At 44.6% G+C, this 15864-nt stretch overlaps 1 protein-coding gene across 2 annotated transcripts in view; it reads left to right on the top strand.

Moving 5' to 3' along the window:
• Positions 1-14808, top strand: part of LOC128305946 (serine/threonine-protein phosphatase 4 regulatory subunit 1-like) — a 125488-nt gene extending 110680 nt beyond the window's left edge. For both annotated transcript variants that reach the window (XM_053043589.1, XM_053043588.1), the window contains 8 exons: positions 4459-4610; positions 5566-5715; positions 9770-9940; positions 10026-10205; positions 10303-12372; positions 12443-12565; positions 12650-12785; positions 12872-14808. In XM_053043589.1, coding sequence (XP_052899549.1) covers positions 4459-4610; positions 5566-5715; positions 9770-9940; positions 10026-10205; positions 10303-12372; positions 12443-12565; positions 12650-12785; positions 12872-13788 — 3899 coding nt within the window. In that variant the 3' untranslated portion in view covers positions 13789-14808. The remainder of the gene's footprint in view (positions 1-4458; positions 4611-5565; positions 5716-9769; positions 9941-10025; positions 10206-10302; positions 12373-12442; positions 12566-12649; positions 12786-12871) is intronic.
• Positions 14809-15864: the final 1056 nt, after the last annotated feature.

Below are 15864 nucleotides of genomic sequence, written 5' to 3'. Positions count from 1 at the left end.
TTTTTATTTAGTTTTATACATTTCATAGTGTTTTTGGTTATATTTTAGCTCTGTGTATGGTTTTACGTTAGCTTTAATTTTTACATCATCATCTTTTTTATTTCTTATATTTTGCATAAAACATCGTACAAACCTTTTAACTTTTTTACGAAACATTTCACGATCCTTTTCACTGACAGTTGCCACTGTTACCTGCCACCAGGTCTTTACCGTTTACGTAATAATCCATCAAAACTTCTTAGTGTTGTACTCACTGCGTTCAGGGCACAATCACATGGACAACCTGCCCTCGTCCCTCTGAAGTGGCTGTGCGTGTGTATTTGTGAATGAAGCACGAAAACTAGCAAAAGGACATCTTGGAGATTGCAGGAAAAAGCTTCGTTTCCGTTTTATTTTACTTTTTTTTTCTCGAAAGCATGAGTAAGAGAAAGAGAAAAAGAGAAAGAGAGAATTGTGATCTGCGCTTTTTCTTCGGAAAAGTGTCGTCGCCATGGTAAATGTCAATCTCTCAGCGCAAAGCAGCACCTGCGATGGTCTGCTCACCATCGCTCAAAATAAATGGGTGTCCAAACCAGATGCTCCCAGCAGGCGGTGGGAGAAAACAAAAACAGAGAGACATCATTTGTGTGCTGTGCGTACCGTCGCGGAAAATCGCGAGAGCAATCCTTCGAGAAGGAATAAAATACGCACGAGAAAAAGCTCCCCAGCGGGAGGATCGGTCGGTGGAAATCTGTTCGCCTAAAATACATTATTCTGTGTGGAGTTTTCCTGTGTTTCTTCGCTGAGTTCCTTCGGCAAATTTGCTCTGTTTGCATTTTGCATTGTGCGATTTGTTAAAATTATTTCATTCACATTAAGAGCAATTGTTTTAAAATAATCATCTGCTATATATTGTGACATGCATTTGATAAGCAGTTGTTCCATGCTGTTGAGTTTTTAGAAAAGCGACCTCAAACGAGAGGTGTACGTGCCTATGTGCAGGTTTCGCATTTTCTCTCACCTCACAGAAGAGATCAGTTTTCCATTTCAATGTGTCCGTGCATTGCGAATAGGAGATGAATTTTACGAGGCAGTTGTTGAACTTTTCATGAAAATGTTTTATTTTTTCGTAAGTGGAAAATATATTGTAATCATTTTTTTTTAGTTTTTATTTGACAACTGCATGCATTATTCCACGTTGACGACGACGCATCTGTCAAAATTGGAGTGTGAGTCCAACGTTTAGTGAAATAGTAAAAAAAAAAAACATGAGAGAAGAAAATTAATTTAGCACAAAAAAAAAACAAAAGTTTTCTATGTTTCGGTTCTGGCGTGTATCGGTGGTATATAAGCTGCGCTCTTTTCGAAATGTCACTTTCACGCTCGCATACTCACATTCTCCACCATTCGCCAATCCGTTACTCTCACTTCATTCAGAAGAAGATTCAATGATAATGGCAAGCACACCATGATGTCCTTAAGATGAGCAATTACTCTTATCGTACGACCTGGTCCACCCGTGCACACGCCACCACCACCACTACCATCGTCGTCACGCGCAGGATCGTCCCCTCCCTTTGAAGGGCAGGTGGTGTTCGTAGTACTAGTAGTAATGGGCAATACTGGTAGTAGTACTCTCCACTGTACTGTATCCATCCGTTCGGTTACGGTGTTATCTCTTATCAGCGTTGCCGAACCGGCGATTGGTAGTGTTAGTGTTGGCGAGAGTCGAATGTTTTTTTTGAAAGAGAGCGAAAGGGATACACAATAATGCTATGTTTTAATGGTTGTGTTGCATGCAAAAGTCGGCCCTGTACATACTAATCGCCGAAACACCTCCCCCACACACATTGCTGGTTTTGCTATGTGTGTTGGAAGCAACATTTGCTCTTTCCTAGCGCGCAATCTCTCGCGTCTCTTTTCCAGCATTTGGATGTTGCAACAAAAAAAAAGCCAAGGATGCTGAACATTTTCCGACCCGTTTCCGCTATGAAGATCATCATATACTACGAGTGTGTGTGTGTGTGTGTGTGTGTTGGTGATGAAATGCGGGGGCGCGTGTGTGCGTGTGCACCGTCTACTACTACCCCCAAAGTCATCCTAATGGCTCTCAGACCGCACACGACCATACCGGGGATGCTCCTGGGGCATAATAATCACACAACCCCACATGCTCACGGAGGTTACAAGCTCGCCTTATAGCTGTTGCTATATAAGTGTCAGTGGCCCGCACACAACCACACACACACACACACTCTAACACACCCTCGCGTAAACACGCACACGTGTGTGAATGTGCCGTGCTGTGTTGTGAGCTCTACTCTCTGGCCCCCCTCGAAAAAAGCCAGTCGACGGTGCAGCATCGGCATGTCCAGTAGTTCTTCGGTGGAAATGGGCGATTGCTGCTGCTATACAGCAATACAGCAGCAACCGTGCTGAGGAAAAGTGTGATGTATTACGGCAGTGATAAGATGAGCCAGCGCCCAGTACGTAGTGCCCCGGCCATGCACGCACGGAGTACATTTTAGCCAAGGCAGATCATCCTTATCATCGTGGAAATTTTTGAGAGTTCGGCTAGCTTTCGGCCACCCAATGAGCCACCCGCTTCAGATGCGGGAAAAAATTGTGATTAGTGATCGTTCCCTAACCGGAAAACTTGCAAGAACAGAGTCGAGGAAAAAGGTAATCAGTGGGACAGCAATGATGTCTCAACTCGATCCAAGTGATATTCATCCCCGCCCGTACGGTAGTGCATTTTGGGAAGTTCGCTACGCTCTATACACACTTAGAGTGGTTCACATACCTGTCAGGACACATTCCGCTCCTTCTGTCAAAAAATACATGACATAACCTCAATTTAGGGTGTAGTGTCCAGCCTCACATCTTCTTGCTCTTTCTCTTTCTGTACTCGTCTCTCTCTCTATCCATCCTGTCGGTAGAATGTGTGAAAGCAAAAAAAAAAACGCAGCGTGAGAAAGAGAGTGAAATCTGATTTCTCTGCATGATAAAGTACGAACGGAAAGGAGTGTTAGCATCATCAACGTCTTGAAGTGTGTGCAATACTGCTTCGTTTTTTTGCTGCTGCTGCTGCTGCTGCTGCTCTGGAATTATGCTGCTACCAACGCCCCTACTGAGATGTGTGTTCTTGTGGTTAAATACTACAATATTATATAGTAAAGAATACAGTAAGCACCCCAGCAATTGCTCTGATATTCCAGTACAAGCTCCTCTTGTTTTGCTGGCGATATTGTTTCGAAACAACATTGGACTACTTTCGTGCGAACGCATAAATGTGTAGCTTTGTTGTGGTATGAGATGGGAATAATTGGGAGTTCCAACCTTTCGACCATTGATTGCTCAACTTTAGAAGGATGCTTTCGTGAAGCTGTTGCATACATCTTTCAAGTCCATCACCCACTTTGAAGGGTATGGTTCTCCTCCTATCGGATCAATAAATAGTTGATGTGTTTACCGCTTTTTTCCAAATGTGGTGTAAGCGGTTTTAAGGTTGGTAACTTCTCTGAACCATTCTCTTCCTTTGCTTGGTTTTTTTTTTGTCGAGAACCGAATGCCCCAAAACTTGACCCTATGCCCACCAATTGTGCTGAAACATTGAACATAATAGTGGTTTGTACTTTTGCGTATCGCATCCATTGTTGTGGGGACACCTAAAGTTATGCCGACCAACTACTGCGTAGGAAGAAGTCAAGCAGTATCCCTAGCCATATGTACCGCACCGGATTCTTGCCATCATGTCCGAACCGCACCCATTCGAGCAACAACTTCAATGTGAAACTTTAAAGGAACGTCGCTTCAAACGTGATCGGTGATCGTGTTAGGGGGGCACATGGTTTTAGGCAAATAAAATTCCACACTGTTGTAAGCAAAACAGTGTGGGGAAGGCGTGTGTGTGTGTGGCCCGCACGGACACTGTTTCACAACAATGAGCAAACTTTGGTTTTTGGCCCCGGTGATGATGATGATGATGCTACTGATGGAAAAGTTGCTCATATTATTTCTAGCGGACGCGGAATCGTCCTTATTTCTTTCCGTGCCACGATGAAAGGGTAAATTAATTAGTTCCAGCATCTCCTAGTGCCTGCGGAGCGGACAACCACACGATGGGGAGCGAGGGGAGCGTAAACCCACGAGGAAGGCAACGAAATTAATTTGAAATGAAACGCAAACAGTTAATTCTGGTGGCGGCACCACATTAACGCCATACCACCCTCGCGTTACGGTACTGTATATGGTGGCCAATGTTTTAGCGCGCTTAGTAAATGCAGAATGTAATCGAAAAATATACATGCCACCTCCCTAGATGGCCTGTACGTTTCTGTAAAAGTGTCTAAATTATGTTTGATAACATGCTATTTACGCAAGACTTTTAGTTGTTTATTTAAATATTCACTGAAGCACATTTCGATCCTGTCGATCCTTTGGTTTACTAACAGTTGTATTTTTGCTTCTTCTTTACAGATGAATCCGTACGGCTATACTTGGCCTGCTGGCTGCATAAGTACTGTGCTAGCTGGTTCGATCGAGACCAAGACCTGCAAAGCATATTCAGCAAAGCGTTCCTGGAGAAGATACTGCAGATCATCGTCCGTTACCTAACAGACGAGCCGAATGTAAGTAAAAGCAGAAATCTATCCCAAAAATGGTTAGAACCACCTTATGTGGCAATGAAATTCCCCCCTGGCTGGCTTAGGTGGATCCGTTCGGCTCCACTAGATACAGAATGAAGCACCAGTAATCAACACCTGGTTTTACACTCAATAACAACTAAACAAATGATTGTTACCGACAGGAAGCGAAATCAAAACTGTCGCAAACAACGCTTCATTTCCGTGTGGTGGCTTCGGGTCGGGTGGCTCATTCACAACGCCCCATTTCCATTCTCCGAGGACCGAAGAGGAGCTAAGAGTTGCAAACCTATTGGCACTACTACTTCCACCACACTTCCCCAGAATGGCATATGGTTGGCACTTCACAGCCCCGGCGGGGGGGCCTATGTGCGCGAGAGAAAAGCGATAGCGTGACGGGAAGGATATACTGAGGAGCCGAGAACAGGAGGATCTCGCTCACAGTTATCATCCGCCCAAGTGCACACGCTCCGTTCGCCGGGCGCACGTTCACATTTGCGTTACATAATGTTAACAGTTTGGCTGGGCTTTTTTTTTGTTGTATGGATTTCGCTGCAAAGAGAAACTTCATCCGTAGCGAGATTTGTCTTTTCCGTGACTTTTACTACTTGTTGCTGGGACCGGCTGGGACCACCTAGTAAATGGTGTTTTGTAGCTTTAGAGGCGGCGAGGCATAGAAGTCATCTTCAACTGTTGCCCACTTGTACGTTGTTAACGTACGTTGTAATGATTGTTACAAGCGTGGCTATTTCGAATTGTGTGAAGTACCTTTGAGAGGTGGTAATGCTGCTTCTCAGGTGCATGAATTATGCCCTCCCCTTATTAGAATGATTTAGATTGCTCAAACGTGTCTTTTGCCAGTTATACCGAAGGGGGAATTTAATTTACACTTTAAATCCATTTAATACGATACTAATAAGGGTCCCCATTTCCATTGTAGGTTCGTGCTTCGTCATTCGAATCACTGACGTATCTGATTGAGAAAGGCTACCTGGACCGGGCGACCACGCTGAAGCTGAACATCGTCGAGGAGCTGGTCAGCAAACCGATCAATGAGCAGTTCATGGACATGTGCACCAACTACATCCATGTAAGTATCTACACTTCGATTCGCTACCTTTATTCCATCTATCTATATCCCAAACGACGATGGGCCTGTTGTTGTACACCTGTGCTGCTTCAAGGTTTATTAACATACGCAATATCGAGTTAGTTTTACTTTAAGATCTATCGAGCGAAGTGCAAAAGAAAAGTGTTAAAATTTAAGTGTCGTCGAGTGCATCTAAGTTTTCCTAACGGTTCCCAATCCCCTTCACGGTGAATAAGTTATGGTGTGGCTGGATTAAAATTTCTCACAATATTCTTTCATCAGGAGGTAGACTAGGTAGACATAACTATATCATTTTATATGCGACAGCGAGCCTTGCATTATATTCACACTTTGAATTGGAAACTCCTCGGCGGGGTAAATCATTTCCAAACCAGGGGAGGTATCCGGTGGCTTTGCGAAGGTGGAGGGTATATACAATATGTGGCTTCAGAAGATACGTTGCAGCGACTTAGCTCACTACCTTCGCTACAGAAAAGGATTACTGCTTAGCAATAGTATTATGCACACGTGACTGAAGACACATTAAGAAACCGGGCTCATCTATCGTATAAAATTCATTCGAGACGTCTATTTGTGGAGCGCCTTTCCCTTCAGATAGAAGTGTCCCATATGTGTCGATGTTGTCCCTCGTTATCTGCAGTCACAGCAAACATTTCTTTGCTAAGGTGAAGCTATTCACGCGCTTGCCGCTTTTGGGTGCCCCTCCGGTACGTCTAGGAGGTTTTTGGAAATGCATCATAACTAGCATTATGAAGAAGAATATTAGTATCATGTGTCTTGGGCATTAGTTCTAAGAAATATATTCCTTGTTATGTTTTTGATCAATACAATGTAATCATGTAATAACACAGAATTTGGTAACAACTGGAAGGCTAGTAGTTAGAAACGTATAATGCATATTACAGATGTAGCAATACGATTAAGTTGTAAGGGTATGGTGTTTTTGACATTCCATTTTAAGTAAGGTGTGTGGTGTTGGATAAAGTAGTTAAAACAGTGTAAAAAAACAGTACATGGAAAGTAATTGTAGCCAAAATCTGCTTCGCTGCCTAACTATGAAGCATTGCAGCCGTGTGACTACCCCCCCCGGGTACTCTCAACTAGTGGTGTGTGGTTTGTGTTGGTTTTTGCTTGTAAATGTGTGTGCGTGTGTGTCTATCTCTCTGTGTGTGTGTATTACTACTATTACTACTGCTGGTGGTGGAATGTGGATAGTTGCTTTGGACTGTATTTTGTCTGCAAGAAAGACATGGGTAGTGAGATAGTGGCTTTAGTACAGGTAGATCTCACTACCTTGTCTTTCATGTTGATAGATACAATAATAATAGAGAGGTATAAATAATGAGTGGTAAACGGCAGCATTTTCATCGCATATTCACCCTTTCGCAAGGATATGGCATCCCCTCAATACACTGTTTGGTTTTCCTCGTATGTCAGGACATTTACGCAATAAACCCGCTTTCTTCAGCCTGGCGTGTGAGTGTATGTGTGTGGTGGTGGTGTGCTTATTTTTGTTTTTGTTATTTTGTTTTATCTTTTTTTGTTCACTTCAGATTTGATAATCAACTAAATAACCAATAGTGATGATGAGTATGGCTTTGTGGTGCTTTTGTTTATTTCATAACTAACAGTTTGGTATTTCATCATCAAGGAATCATCTCGGCTAAATTATAATTTTAAGGTTGTTTACATATCTGTTATTATATAAGTTTCTAAATTATTTGTTTTTCTTCAAAAGAAAAGCGTATTGCTAAATTAGAATACTAGACTTAAGACAGTTTTAGAAGCTTTTACGTTTTTCCATATAGTTTTTAAGTTTTTTTTCGTGTGTTCTCATTAGGTATAGGTTGATCGTAAATAATGGTACACTTCTTTATTTGATTCTACGTTTGTTTAAGTATTTTTGTTTAATTAGTGGTAAAAAAAGTGTTACATTAAAATAAGCTACGCGACCACTTATTCAAATGTACGCACTTCAACGATCCACAGTCTCTCACAGGTGCAATGCGTTGTCATCAAACCTGGTTGTTGTAGCTTGCTCTGATAGTTGCTATCACAGCCAGCTTTGATGAGCAACGCGTCACCTACCGATCTTCATGGACGCCCCCACCGGTGAGGGGCGGGGTATTTCATTCGCAATACGATCTTAGTTGCCCTTTCCACGATCTTTATTAAATTCATTGTATTCTCGCTTTTAATTTCACAACGTTCTTCCGAAAAGTCATCTTGATTTTGGTACATTTTCGACCACGTTTGTAATCAGTATGAGGACTTTGAAGCGAATTGTTCTCCGCTGTAGTACGGCCACTTAAAATTTGAATTACGTTATCGACGATATGTTGCACTTTAAAAACACGCGTGAAGATGGCGAGGTTAAGGTAGTTAGGATAGTGTTGTACTTATTCTTGGATGGAAAAGTATTAACGAGGAAATTGATTTAGCAGCTAAAGTATCTCAGTGCTCAGTATTAGCCACATCCGTACGCAATTATTATTTTGAATCAAACACACGGGTAAAACCGAGCGGTAAGATAGTACAGCGAAGCGATAGCAAGCGAAGCGAAATGTGTAGTAGGCGTCCCATTAACTGGTAGGAAAGCAAGTAGTTGAATCGAAAAAATGAAATCGTATCGAAAAACCACACACAACGGACTGGGCTCATCAATTGGTTGTGGCTATGTGTTTATCACCAAATAAACCGGACTCGTTTTCCGCTATTCACTATCATATCACAGCCATTTTGATGAGCTCGGTCGGGTGCTGAAACACATCTGGTCCTCGGGTCGTCCTCACCCATGCATAAATAGTACTCGTGGTTCGGTGTTTTTTTTCTGGAATATAGTTGCTTTAATTTACATTACAAAAGAAGGTCCTATTGTTTTCCAGTTTTCTTTAGATTTGTATTCGTTTTTTGTTTGGGAAAAAAAAGATATCCTACAACATGTTGGCACACAGCGCACTTGCAAAACAATTTCCATTTAAGTAGGCATCGCTTTTCCAGTGGTGGTACATAAGGGCGGGAGAACAAATGAACAAAAATGTATAACTTAAATAAAAAAAACAATAGCCGATGGTTCTAGTTTCCGTATATAAGTCACATCATATGATTTTGCTAAATTTTGTAATTCAACAGCACGAATATTCAATAAAACAAGGGTGTAATCTTATTCACAACGGTAAAGCTACGTCCGGTATCAACTGAAACGCGGATGATCTTCATGATGCGTGTGTGTGTTTGAATGTGCGCCCGAAGCAGATGGAACAGATGGAGAAGAGCTCGTGGTCAGGTCGTAAAAATGGTTGTGCTGTGTTGATTTGAGCAATGTTCATATCACAGCCATTTTGACGAGTTTGACTGCTCGTGAGCGATAATCATCGTGGGCATAATCAATCGGATGGGGCCGCTGGAGCAGTACTGTTTGTTTCTGTGTCCCTCTCAAAGTGGCTGTGAAATGCGTCCTTTCGTAGAACGATCCTATTCGCATATCACAGCCAGCTTTGAAGAGCGTCACGGTAACGAATATTCGACGGGTCCCTTCCCTCCCACTCCCCTCACAGGACGAGTGTGTGTAAAGTGTGTTGGCAGTGATGAACATATTTGTGAGTTCCGTGGCGAATATGGGCATGGTTGGTTCCCTCTGTTAAATCTATGTACGCATGTCCTGTCTCTCAAAGTGGCTGTGAAATGGTGCACTTTCGATATGATATCTCATATCACAGCCAGCTTTGATGAGCTAGGCCGTGTGGCGATACAAACGAATCGTTTCCGGTGCTTACACATGATTGACATGGTAGTGAGTTTACGTTAGTGAATTGTGCGATCTATAAAAAGTGTGCACATGTTTTAAACCTCGGCCAAAGTAAGGTTACAACAACACAGCTCCGTCGTCTTTTTTCAATTCGAATTCAATGATCCATGTAGCGTCTATTGTATCCATGTTCTAATTTTCCTTTATTTTGTTTCTATATTTTCATAACCCACGGCTCGTTCGATCAACAAACATTCGTCCGCTGCATGTCGCTCGTGCATACAGCTGATGGTAAAGATTGCCCCGCTGGTGGGATGCGCCAAGACGCACGAGCTCCTGTACAGTCGCTTCGTGAAAATGTGTACCTGCAAGAACAACTTCGTCCGCAAGGAGTGTGCCACCGCCTTTCCCGTGATGTGCGAAGTCTTAGGCAACGAAGTGTTCGAAAAAAATTTGGTAAGTGACGGACGGTGTGTCCATAGGAGCGGTGTGGGAAGTTCACGAACTCAACTCCTAAGCTATGGTTCGGTTATTTTTGCAGCTGCCAATATTCATGAAATTATGTGAGGATGAAATTTGGACCGTACGCAAGGCGTGTGCGGAGGTGATGCCTTTCATTGCACTGCTTTGTACGCTAGAAAAACGTCGCAAGGTGCTGGTGCCAGCATACAAGAAGTTCATGTTCGACACAAGTCTTTGGGTTATCAAGGCGGCACTAAAGGTAATGCATAACCAACGCAGAGCCCAGTGGAAGGGAATTTGTTTTGGTGTTTTACACTGTTTTTTTTTTTTTTTTTGTTACATTTCTATCTCGTCAGAATCTGGGTCGGTTTTTGGCAACGTTCGCACAGCTGCAGATACTAGGGCTTGCGTACAATGGCAGCCTGGAGCTGTCGATCACGAATGCGGCCGATGAAGCTTTCTCCGAGCTGATGGGGAATGCGCGGCAACTTGCCCACGGCAGCCAGCAACCGGCTGCGAGTGTGCTGTTGGAAAATTTTGAGTCTTACGAACAGCGATTCAAGGAATCGATCCAGCGACACGCACTGCTGTCGCTGGTGAAATCTGCCGATGACGAGGGCCCAGCATGGAAGTCATCTTCGCCGCGATCCGAGGATCGGATCAACGTGGAGGCATACCTCGCGTCGCTAGTGTTTGTCGAGGAGCATCTGTCCCAGCGTCAGTCGACTGGTTCTACTTCGGACGATGGCGGCGGTGGTATATCGAAGATAGCCGACTTTTACTACGTGCGCCACAAATCGCTTTCGTCCAGCTCGTCGATCGCATCGACGTCGCCGACACCGTCACCACTGTATCGCGCCAACCAGAGCTACGATGAAAAGAATCCGCTCAATCGCTTCATGCGTTACTGTTCGCCGCTCAAGAACAATTTCGAGCACGCGTTCGTCAACCCATCGGGAAGCGATGGTGGAGATCAGGGTGGTGGTAGCGATGCCTTCGATAACCATGGCCACTGGGACTCGGAGGACGACAACTACGGTTCCAACCATCTGCATCATCTGCCGGATCTTAGTATGGCCGGTGCGGACATTGAGGGAGACGGTGGTGGCAGTGGAGTGATCTATGACAGCGATAACCCAAAGCATCAGCAGGCGGACGGAGGAGCCGAAGCAGGAGGGCTGGACTTTATCCTGGAGGCAGGCGAAGAGGACGAAAATGCGATCGACGAATGCTTCAATTCGCATCAATTCTGGTACATTAGCCCGGGCCTTGCCTTGGATTTGGAGTTCATCGACAAAGAGGAAACAGCGACGGGCGACGAGGAAAAGGAGGAATCCGATGCGAGCAATAATAACATTCAAGAGATCAATAATGAGCGTGCTAGTGGGGAAGGGAAACCTGGAATACCGGCAGCGCCAGCAGCAGCAGCAGCAGCAGTTGGGATGTCGGCAGAAGATAGCAGAAACAATAACCTGATGCAGCAGGGCACCAGCACCAGCAGCACCAGCAGTGAATCGGCTACGGTTGGTGAAACGGGCTCTTCTTCAGCCGCCATGGTAGTGGAAGACAACGAGAACCAAAATGATAGCGACTCTAGCTACGGAAGCATCAACAACAACGAGACCGAGAACAACAAACTGATCTACCTGTACGAGGATCTCCTACCGTCCCAATCGCAAGCGCAATCCGGATCCACAGCACAGGCGGTGGGAGGCAACAATAACAACGGTGCTGGCAGTGGTAATGTGCCGGGGACGTCCGGTGGTGCCGGCAGTAGCAGTAGCACAGTAACACCAACAATGACGACGGTGGAGCGAATCCGAGCCGCAGAACAGCTGAAGACGCTCATTCGCTGGGAGAACGAGGAAGTTGAGTGGAATCTGCTCGAGGATTTCCTGCACATGAAGAACGTCAACAAGGAGCTGTGTCAGGACTGTGCGTACAACTTTCCCGCCGTGGTCCTCACGTTCGGTGACAAGTTCTGGCCCATCTTGAATCGCTACTTCTTTGACCTGTGCGCCGACATTCAGGATTCGGTACGACGCACGATGGCCGCGTCAATCAGCAAGATAGCGCTTATTATCGGGCGTGAACAGGCAACGCGCGATCTGGTACCGTCGTACACGGAGTTTCTGCTGGACGCGGACGACATCAAGTTTGAGGTGGTGCGCACGCTGGCCGAGTTCCTGCGCGTGATCGATGTATGCGAACACGAAACGCTGATGAACCATCTTGGCATGTGTTTGCAACCGCCGCTCAATATGATGAACTGGCGCTTCCGGGAGCTGGCTGGCCAACAGATTGTGGAACTGGCGCGCATGCACACTGCGATTCGTAAGGAGAACTGTCTGCTCTTTCTGACTGGTCTTGCGATGCGGCTCATGCTGGACAAGTATGACAGTGTCCGAAAGGCTGGCATCGATGCGGTACGTTTCCATTGCTCTAAGCGGCGCATAGGGTGCGATGTAATAGCTGTTTTGTTTGTTTCTTTTCCAGTTCGTTGAATGCAGCCACGAGTTCCAGCAAAATGACAAGGTGTTTGAGTTCTTCAATAAGCACTTTGCCTTCTTTAGCAACTGGCGTCGCCGTCAGACGTATGTGATAGCGGCTGGAAAAATGGTAAATTTAAACAAACCGAACCGATATTGGAGCACAACAAATAAACTAACATCATTTTTCTTTTCTTTGTTTCCTCTCATGCAGCTCGAGACTGATCGTGTCGAGGTAAAAATCTTCCGCAAACATGTGTTCAACAATGTACTCAAATTGGCCGACGACGCGGTGCCGAACGTTAGAATACAAGTCGCCAAGTGCCTCAAGGAAATCATTGCCCCCCATCGTACGTATTGTTGCCGTCCGCAGACTCTTCGATGCAACATTTCGTAGCGCATCTGTGTAACAACATCGTTTTTTTTTGTGTTACAGCCAAATTTGCAAACGATCCCCTGGTCGAACCGACGCTACAGAAGCTGCTCACCGATAAAGATTGTGACGTGCGGGGCCATGTAGACGGGTACCAGAGCCTTGAGGAAGAAATGGCAGCCGGCGGTAGTGGTGGTGGTTCGGGCGCATCCAACGCCAGCACAATGATGATGACTTCGGGCGAAAGTGAATCGCATCAGGATGCATCGTCGCCATCGACCGGTTCGCTGGCAGAGTCATCCGTTTCGTCGCATCTTTCGTACGCCGAGGTTACGAGCGGTTACTTTGGTTCGGCCATGTCTTCGCTCACGCTGGAAGATCATCAGTACTCCGGTGAGATGCGGCACCAGCAACAGCAAGCCGAGGAACACGAGATGAAGGATGAGGAGGATGAGGAGGAGGAGGTACAACTTGCGGGTTCGTCCGAACGTGGTGTCGAAGTAGCAAACGAGCAAATTCCCGGCATCGCGGAAAGGCCAAACGAGGAGGAGGATGATGATTGTGGTGAGGAGGCGATCGAACAACCGACGTCTTCCATGTCGACCGATGACGATGCGGCCTACTGTTCCGAGATGGAAACATCCTCGGCCGTTTCGACGCCATCGGTGGCAACGGCGGCTGCCCTGGTTACCATTCCATCGCAGAATGTTACGATAACTAGCACCATCAGCTGCAACAGCAGCCAAGTCGTGCCATCGTCCGACAGCACGGACGACTTGTCGGATCTGGTAAATGGTGAGACCGCTCCGACGTCACTACCCGCGCCGTCTACCACAGCTAGCGATAGTGCTATGCCGAAGAAAGGATCCGACACAAGTGCAGCAGGAACTGCGGGGAGCAACAACAGCAGCAGCAACACCAACAACACGCCCAAGATGAGGGATAACTTCTTCCGGAGACGCTCCAAAGGCAAGAAGTAACTTTTGATGATCATGAAATGGGAGCTCGCACTAACCACCACCTCCCTGCTCCTCCTTCTCGTGAACCACCCGAACAACAGCTATTAATATTTAGTTGCCAGCCGCGTAATGCACTCGGGCGCGCCCCGGCAAAAGCGAGAATTTTAGGCGATTGTTAATACTAGTACCCTACTACCCTATTACTATCAGTACTTCCGCTGCGAATGTTGCTGGTGTATGAGCAATATGTTTGAGTTTATTATTTTATGATAGAAAACAATTCTTCCTTGTGTCCCGATTGACCACCGATAGGAAAACGAAAAAAATCCCGCACAGCGTAGAAAGGAATCCATCAGCACACACATGCCACGTGGGCGCCCAATTCGATTTTGATTCATTAGTTTGGTAGGATTGCACGTGCACGTCGCACAGAGAGGTTAGGTTTTGTTAATTTGCTGTGCTTCTGTCCTCTTGCTACAACTACTATTACTGCACCGAGCGCACATGTACGTGTGCGTGTGTGTGAGTAGGCGGAAGGGATGCAGGATTATTGTGTCGCCTGTTTAGTTTAGCATAATCCATTCTAACTCAAGAACTGCTAGATAAATTAGTGGAGAATGACGTTCATTTTGTTTACAAGCCACCGTTTGTTGTCCCTATTTGTGTTTTTTTTTTAGTTTGTGGCAGTAAACAGTGGTGGCCGCAGAATACAAACAATGCAAGAAATACATGATCATGAAACGGCTGCTTGCAGTCGATCGAGGAAGTGAAAGCGAGAGAAAAGGGAGAGGGCGAGGTTAGGATTGTTAAATAATATCTTACCACATAGAAACCGGTGTTTCTGTTATATCTTTCCAACAATAAAATTCTAGTAGCGCAGACTCAGGCGGAAAGTGAATCGCGAAAGATGATGATAACTGGAAGAGAAAGAATTACAAGCATATTATAATTACACCTAGAGAAGCGAAATGATGGACTGCTGTAAACGATATGAAGCGCGATGTGATTAAAACAACAAAAAACCAGATAATGAAAGAGATGTAAAACAAGAACCAAGCGTATTTATTGGCGTTATTGTATCCGAAATAGCAAACAAACAAGGGCGTTGTAGCCGCTTCGCGGTCTTGGGAATTGGGAAATATCCTTCATCATATCAACAAATAATACCATTAGTTTCACTTAATTACGCTACATTCTCACTTAAAATTCACACAAAATTATAATGTAAATTTTTGAGATCGTGCTAACATTTGTTTTCAACCACCCTGTAGTCATGCGGTTAATTATCACCTCTTGATTTGGATGCTCTCTTGTTACATGAAACGCAGCTCTGGTGCAATTTTTGTACGCGTGACTCTCAAACTCGACGCCGGCAGATGCGAAATTCCATACAAACGAACCGATTTTCGATTTCAGACACCAAGAGAGCATGACATCATGAGAGGTGACATCAATTCCCCTCCAGCGAGCGTGACAGACGATCCTCTAATACATTGGCTACCATCGCTATCGCATACCATCAAACTCGTGAGAACGATCGCTAGTGCAAGTGAGATAGATGACACGCTTTCTTTCCATAAAGTTCCCCATGTGCTGATAAGCACGCACACGATAATAGCATACGGGAGAAGTACCGTTATAGCAGAACTATTACAGGGTGGTTATTACAATCCGTTGTCAGCTAACTATTTTACTATCTTTACGTTTTTAATAATAATAGTAAAAGAATACAAGTTTGATTGGATAATAACACCACTAAAGAGCGGATGATTTTTTATCCTCCACAATGTAGACCCCACATGATCGTGATCTTTCTTACTTATATTGAATGTTTAGTTATAAAAATAAAACAAAAATATATTGCAAAATAACAAATCTTCTTTTGCGCGTTTTTTTAGACCGTTCATTGTTGTGACAATTTTCAAAACAGTGAATACTCTTAAAATTTAAATAAAACCACACGAATAGAACCACAGACATTATCAGCATTCATTATTCTATTTACCGGCAGCTAATAACAACCGCATGATAGTTTACAAACATGCAACAAATAATACCATTAGTGAAACTCAATTTCGCTACATTCTCACTTAAAAT

This window comes from Anopheles moucheti, chromosome 3 (genome assembly GCF_943734755.1).
Source record: "Anopheles moucheti chromosome 3, idAnoMoucSN_F20_07, whole genome shotgun sequence".
In the NCBI taxonomy this organism is placed as follows: domain Eukaryota; kingdom Metazoa; phylum Arthropoda; class Insecta; order Diptera; family Culicidae; genus Anopheles; species Anopheles moucheti.
Note: the sequence above shows the minus strand (reverse complement) of the source record. Positions and strands in the feature narration are given on the sequence as shown.